The sequence below is a fragment of the Mesitornis unicolor genome, unplaced genomic scaffold (genome assembly GCF_000695765.1).
Source record: "Mesitornis unicolor isolate BGI_N332 unplaced genomic scaffold, ASM69576v1 scaffold4457, whole genome shotgun sequence".
Lineage (NCBI taxonomy): Eukaryota > Metazoa > Chordata > Aves > Mesitornithiformes > Mesitornithidae > Mesitornis > Mesitornis unicolor.
Window position 1 is genome coordinate 95,679 of NW_010196974.1, and position 8,025 is coordinate 103,703.

General features: G+C 40.6%; 1 protein-coding gene across 1 annotated transcript in view; it reads right to left on the reverse strand.

Moving 5' to 3' along the window:
• Nucleotides 1-8,025, reverse strand: part of ADAMTS2 (ADAM metallopeptidase with thrombospondin type 1 motif, 2) — a gene marked incomplete at its 5' end in the record, with an annotated part of 182,526 nt that overhangs the window by 36,524 nt on the left and 137,977 nt on the right. Inside the window, one exon of the mRNA XM_010188650.1 lies at nt 6,968-7,051. Within this exon, the coding sequence (XP_010186952.1) occupies nt 6,968-7,051 (84 nt within the window). The remainder of the gene's footprint in view (nt 1-6,967; nt 7,052-8,025) is intronic.

The following is an 8,025-nucleotide window of genomic DNA, read 5'->3' on the forward strand; positions in this document are numbered from 1 at the left end:
CCAATGGAAAGAGAAACTTTCCTTCTCACAGCAAGAAAACCAAAAAATCTGTGGGCATTTCAGAGAACTGCTGATGGAAACAGATGGAGATGTTGGCCAAGAAGTGGAAAGGCCTCAGCTGGAAAGAACATCCCCCATGTGAGGAGACCCCCAGAGGGTTATGGGGACAGTCTGCCCTAGAGAACCAGCCGAGATTCTTGCTCAGCATCTACTAATGTCTTCCATTTTCCTTCTTTTTTGACTCTGCGTTCATTTCTTCTCTACTCCATTGTAGACAGAAGGAGCAGACAAAAAAAACCTAAACAAAAATAGAAGACAACTAAGTTGCAACTACCATTTGTACAAAAAGGCAAAGCAGGGCAGTAAGAAATGGTTGAAAGCTGTTACTATGTAGGTCCAGAGGCCTTCAAGCCTTCTTTGCTACCTGTCTTGTCTTTTTGAGAAGTTATTAGTGTAATGCTCAGTTCTCTGTTATGAAGACATTGAAGAAACAAGTCATTTATGAAGCTGGCTGGAAGGTCCTTCAAATACTTCTGGAGATTGTTTGGAAAGTAAGAAAGATGTTAATTTTTTTTCTTTAACAATTTCAAATACCAAGTTATCTTAGAAGAAAATGCAAATTTAGCCTATATTCTACCCAAACTTTACAAGAACGTTCATGTTGCCAGTACATGTGAGAGACATGCTGGTACCACACAGAATGGCAGCTTTCCTTAACCAACTGTTTTCTTCATCTGCCATTTGGTAGAACTGGCTACAGTTTTGCAACGGTGCTGCTGAGCAGGTACTTGATGTCAAGAACACAAGAAATTAGGCTGGTCAGAAGCTGGCAGAAAAAGGAACTTTCCTAACTCATCCATTAGGTGGTGCTCCAAGAGTACCAACGGAGAAGGCTTTCCTGCTTTTCAGTAGCTCCAAAAGAAGCACAAAAACGCTTAACTTGATAGGCTTCAAACTATGGTAGCAAAAGTTGGACCACAACAGTGCACACGTTCGGGAAACATTTTAACATACGACTTTCTCTTCTTGAACGTGTAAAGTCTCTGCAAAACACACTGTTTACATTGTTTCAACTTGGCACTTCTATTGTTCATTGTATATTGGATTAGATCTTTTATATTCTTCTCTCATCCCAAACAAGACAAGTAATAAATAAATAAATCCAATTATCGAGTCTCCATGGTAACCAAACTAAAAAAAAATAGATCATTCAGCAAACTGTCATTTTGCATTCAAAGGATTTGTAAAGCTTTCTTATGGCAACAGTTTGTAAACATTTTCAGCCTCTAATTCTGTATAAATGTAAGCAGATCAGGAATACAAAGTACTATTTGTGCTATCAGCCAGCTCTACACTCTTCAAGGTCCCAACAAAACACACTGGAAAATTATAAGCTCTGTGACTAATATATAAATAAGGCAATTCAACTATTTACTCAGATAAAAAAAAATAAAAGGGAAAATATCTCCTCTCATCTTTATCCCCACGCTAAATATATAAAAACAGTGCAAACAGATGAAGTGCAGCCAAAATGTTATATCATATGTAGATTTTGGCCTTACAACTCAGCCCATGCACCATTGGTTACTGGAGATTACCAAAGGCTGGTATCAGGAACCCCATCTTCAGACAAGTTTGTATAGCACATTGCAAGACATTCAGGGCTTGAATCTTGCTGATAACTTCAGGTCTTCTGCATCTACCAATGTCAGTGGAAAACTAAGATACTCAACTCCCATTAATGACCTTTTAATACAAGGAGTGGCTGGGGAAGAGAAGGCTTGGAGGGATCTCATCAACATATATAAATACCTACTGGTAGGGGAGTAAAGACAACTGAGACAGACTCCTCCCAGTGGTATCCAGAGAAAGGACAAGAGGCAATGGGCACAAACAGAAATATAAGAAATTCCATTTAAATGCAAGAAAAACATTTTAAGAGTGTTACTGTAGTTTTACCGTAAGAGTGGCCAAACACTGAGAAAGGTTGCCTAGACAGGTTGTGGAAACTCTGTCCTTGGAAATATCAAAAGCCCAGCTGGACAAGGTCCCAAGCAAACTGCTCTAGGTGACTCTGCTTTGAGCAGAGGGGTTGGACTAGATGATGCCCAGAGGCATCTTCCAAGACCAGCTGTCCTGTGCCTCTGATCTACAGCAACAGCCCCCTTGACTTGCCATCCACAACTGGTCTGAGAGTTTTCACTTCTTCCTGGGACAAGCAGTGATGAGGAGAGCACTCATCCCTTTCCCTCTGAACAGGGTCAACACCAAAATGCTAAGGATGAACATTAGGTTCAAGGGATAAACCTGGCTTGTCCTTCCATCTCAGCTGTGTCACCTGCGCCACCCTCTGGGAAACAGAGAGAAGAACCTGGCTCAGACCAAACCACCGACTTTCCATCCTGGCTGAACCAAGAACATCATCCGTGCTTGCATCAAGCTTAGACATGAAAAGGTCAGACGGCAGAAATAAAAAGAGCACCATTTTGTGAAAAGATCGAAGGTAAAATCTTGTCCCAGATGAAGGCAGCAGGAGCTCTGCTAACATTTCAGACGTACACAATTTAAAAATCCTTCTCAGTTGAACAGTCCTGTCCTATGGGATTGTAGGCATCCACCTTATACTACCTTCTTCCTGATCTACCATCTTAAAGGCATTTGGGGTTTCTTCCCTCCTCTAAGCTTTTTCAAATGCTCTCTGCCTTGATGGTCAGAGTCCTTTTTCACTTTGACCAAGACAACACATGGCCAGAACACAACCACTTTTTCTGGGGCCAACACTGGTTTATAGCTGACGTGGGTTTTCTCTTCTTGCTAGTTGCTATCCCAGATGTGCACAGAGAAGTCACAGCATCCCTCAGCCTATCTTGCCCTTTTCCAGTCTGAACATGGGTGACTCGAGCTGCGCATGATGCTCCAAAGGAGAGTTCAGGAGTGTCCTGCACTGCCACATTCACATTTACCAGGAAGCTGTCATAAATCCTCAGGTGGTTGCACTTATTGAAATCCCTGCAACTCCTGCAAAAGTATTTCTGATTTTTTTTCATTAATGAAAATTTACACCCATCCCAGCTAACGTGTGTGCTTTTCTCTGCTGCTGTGCAAGGGCAGCTCATCTGCACACAAAGTCACCATTGTTGATGGACAGAGCGTGAGGCTGGAGCCAGGAACTTATGAGGTCTTATCCCCAGCCTGCCAGTGGCCTTCCGTGTGGCCTTGGAAAATAACACTTAATATCTTTGTTTTTTTAGCTGTGAAATGGGAATAATAATCTTTATTCATCCACCTCAAAGAGGCGATGAGAGGATTTTATGCAGTGCTCAGGATTTAAATGTTTCCAAACAAATTTTATAATAACCAGTCAGGGTTTTAAAATCCATTCTTAGCTCATCTCTTGCCACCTCCTCTGCACTTGGTGATAGTGGTTGCTTTGCTTATTCCCCTGAGTATTCCAGAGCTAGCTGGATGACAGAGCCGTTACAACCAAAATAGGTTTAAATGGAATAATTTGCCCAAACATTGAATTCTATTCATCTCAAGTGTATCCGCAGTTTCCAAAATTTGGAACCAATCTTCCTACTACTCAAGTCAAAAAGGCAGAAGTGAGCCAGCTCATCTTTTTCCCATTTGAAGAAAACACATTATATGTTCTCTGTTTACTTATTTGAAGTATCCCATCACATCAGGAAAGCCTGTCACTTAGGAAGTCAATGTAAAGAAAACACAGAGAAATGCATGGTAGCTTCCAAAGCCACCACAAATATGGAGCAGCCTTTGCAGGACGCATTTTTCTATCCTATTGCTGGAATTGTAAGTGAGCAGGCAGCAGCCAGACACGGTCGAAGCCTCCACATCAGCCCTTCTGGTATGTCAGATAGTGTTGGACATTTGTCTGAAGTACTAAGAGAAAAGTGGAGCATTGGGAAGGAGCTGGTAGCTCCAGCACACCTGCCCTAGACACAGCACGGCCACACGCTGCCCTCTCCTCGAACACACCACTCAGCCAGCAGCCGAGCCTGCTGCTCCTCGACAGGCGTGGACGTGCCATACCCTCAGTCCAACTTCAGAGGTGGTAACTTAGACAAAGTGTGAATTCAGTAAAACCATGTCAGATTTTTTGAATTTGCCCCGAAGTAATTTCGACATGTGATCACCAAGGAACATCTCACTTTTTTTCATCTTCCCAAGGCAATTAATTATTGAAATTAATGAAACTTTTGAATGTACTTGCCTGTGTCTGACAATATTAAAAAACAAGTACATTTTAAGGAATGGAGTACCTTCAAGCGAGAACCACTGAAAAGCTGGTTGCTATGCAACTCAAGTATTGTCCATATTATTCTTATCAACAGAAGACATATTGTATAAAATAATATAATCCTCTTTTTAAAAAAGCCCACAATACAGTAAAAGGCTGTTCAGGGGTGGAGAATTGGCAATAGCTCAGAGTGCTGTCACAAATCTGACGTTGATGATACATACTTCATCAATTACAGAACCATAATGTAATTATTATGATTATTTAAATGGCACCCTGGATAATATATATAAATTGCCTACAATGAAGCAAATGAATCTGGAGATATCAGCTACGTGCTTTCGAAAGAAATGCTTACTTAAACAAGACTGGGATAATATTTTCATATTGTGAGGCCAACCAGGCTGCTTACTTCATGCACTGCCTTTACTTGTACATTCACCCCTCTTCTTATTATCTACTTTGAATATATATACATCCCTAAAAATTGTTAGTGCTGGCGTGTTTTAGCGAGATAGTAAAATATTGAAGGCTTGGTTCTAATTCCTCAAAAGAGGTTCAGAAAGTAAGAACTATAAACCTTTTATTTTTGCTTTTCTAATACTAAATAATCCCAGCCCTCCAAAGAGAAACCTCCTCCCTTTCTACTCCCTGGTACTAGGCCTCTGATCAGGAGCTTTAAAAATACAAACATAAAAAAATGTATTCTTACATAGCCAGGGCATACAGGCCTCCACACCATTAGGTGGAGAAGCTCTGAAATGATACCTTTACATTAATTTCATTTTTTTCAGAAACCCATAAATTGCCTTTCATGTAAATAAGAATCAGATACAGAAATGCAAGAAAAATTACCTTCATAGTTATTTAGGGCAAGCTTGTGATGCTAGAATTATTTTGTGTTATGCCTTGCTGAATCCAGCAGGATAACTCAGAAACTAAAACATCCTCCACTGCAGATTATGGATCTGGAATCCAGAAGCAGACAATCCACAAGCAGGTTCCATAGTGCTACCTGCAATGGCTATTTCTGTGGTGGGGCCAAAGACCCACCAAGAAGTGAAGGTTTCTATGCTCCACCCCACTCTCCTCTCTTCTTTAGATTAATATGAAATCAAATAACTTTCAAATTATTAATGGACAATGCTTTATTCTTCACAAGAAAACAAGATTCTTAAGGTGAAATGAGGTCTACCTTTGCTATTGTCTGCCATCAGAAGAATAGCAGAAGTTATCAAAGATCAGACTACTCATGCAGATCTATAGAGCTAAAGATGGACGAGCATAACAATTATGAAATACTTATGAAATAAGGACAGGAAAGAAGAGTCTAGCCCACTTACTAATTTTGCTGGCTTGTACCACTACTGCAACATCAGAATTTATTGAGAATTATTAGTCAATCTGCAATCCCCCAGATTGCTATCATTACAGCAATCACAAGGATATTTCATTTATTTTGTAATTTAATGTTAACTAGACACACCATGAACTTTCATTTGCAACACAGCAAATGTGACCTTTTTAACCTTTTATTTTAGGACACGCAAAATCTGACTAAACTTATTCAGAACATTTAACCACACCATCATCTACATCACTGCAGGAAGAGCAGAGATGGATTTGAGTTCTCAGATGGGAAAGCTCAGACAGAACAATTTATCCCAAATCCAGGTAACTGGTCTCCAGCAGAGTCCACACTGCAACTCAGAGCTCCCTCATTTGCACCAGGGAGGAAAGCTGTTAGCTGGCGTTGAGCAGGGTAAAGTGGGGAATGCCAGTAGAGCTTCACCACTGACATGGTCTGCACTGCCTCTTCACCAACAAGATTTCGGCAACTTGCATGAACATACACGGAGTCTTCCAGAACCTAGGTTTGTTACATGAACATGCAAATCCGAGTGACTCTGGTCACAGAAAAGGACATTAGATTATAACACTCTGCTTTGAGCACCTGGGCATGCTGCTGTACTAGGGAGCATTAAAATTGCATGTCCTTAACCAAAGCATTTATCAACATATTTGAAATGTTCTGTTCCTGTTTGATGTTGATTTGGCAAAAATAGGACACAAGTACTGAGCAGTTCAATACTTTTGAAAACCATTTAACATTTCATTTCTCTTTACCCAAGTTCTGCTTGTAGAGTAACTCCTTCCATGGAAACAGCAAGGGAACATGAGGTATTCTTAATTACAGATTTGATCTGCAGAGCTCTTGCCTTATGGCCCCTATCTCACAGAACTCACACTTAACTTTAAGCACATGTGTAGTCTCACTAATGTTAAGTCCAAGTTTAAATGAGATCTTGGAATGAGGCTGTAGCCCTCAGCATCTTGAAGAACTGATCTTGTGTTTATCGTTATTTACATAGGGTTCTACCACAACACCTCCTGTTTTCTTTAAGAACCAAAATGTTCACTAGGTTTCATGGTTTATTCTAAAAAAATCTGAAAAGATAGACTGCGAGAGCTAGGCAGCAACTTAAAATGACAGGGATAACCCAGAAGAAGTTGAAATTATTTGAAATGTGAAGTTCAAATGACAAACAAATATACAGTAACACAGAAGTTCTTTATATTCATAGACTGGTAAGGACAATGTATAAATTAAAATACAAAACTAATACATGCCACCAGTAACTACATTGTTCAGAAAAGAATAAAGCTCAGAGATATTGATATCCTCCATTTAAATTAACCTTTACTCACCTTGCCATAGCTCAGCAGGATTATCCTCACCAAGACGACATTAATGTGAGCACCCAGGGACTCATCATGATAAATTTCATTAACCTGCAAAAGAGTTCAGCACTTTAACCACAGTACTGGCAACAAGTAACTATGAAAGCAGTGATACAGCAGTACCTTTTATACACTGTTCTTAGGCCATGTAAGCATACATAAAATGAGGAAAATTCCACCAATGTGAGAGGGAATGTTTTCTTTTTTAAGTTCTGTTGTAGCCTCTCAACAGGCCATAATTCAGGAAATAATTTAAAATCAACACATCATCAGAGACTTCATCTTAACAGGTATTTAAGTGCCAGCCTGAGTGGACTTAGACATATCATGGTGCACCTACATGATGCAGCTGAGCTGATCTAACAGCAACTGCAGCTAAGAAGGAAGACTCCCAGCCTTCCCTTCCCATCCCAGCTGTGTGTGCTCACTGGAGCCCAGAGCCCAGTAATCCAAGCAAACTCCTGAACAGCTCTCAGCTGGGCAGGACCCTGCTTAGGGAAGGGGATGAGTGAGCAGAGGGACAGGACCTCTCTCCTGAGAGCCATTTGCTAAATCGGCTCAGCTGCACCCTGTAACTCTTCCATCTGGGACTCATCACATCACACTCTGACAAGAGGCTATACCTCCCTCAAAAAGCATGGTCGGCCACATGGGCTGGCTTTATTGTGTGTCAAAACTAATCAACGTTAAACTTTACAAGCAGAACAAAAGCTACAAAATGCCAGCAAATTAAAAACTGTCTTCTTTTTTATACCAGAACTACATAACTGAACATGCACACAGGGAAATCACCCTAGGAACACTGAAAAGACAACTGTAAATATTTAGAGTGGAGAATGAAATGTGGATGTATAAAGATTACTTAGGAAACACTGCTGCAAGCGAGCTAGGCAAATATTAACTGTTGAAGCGGCTGATGGAGACTGCATGAGACTCAGCCAAATGGCAGGGGTTTAGATTTACATATTGGAAGAGGCAGGTGAGATTCCCTGCAAGGCAAGTGTCTTTTCTAACACCTCTTTCCC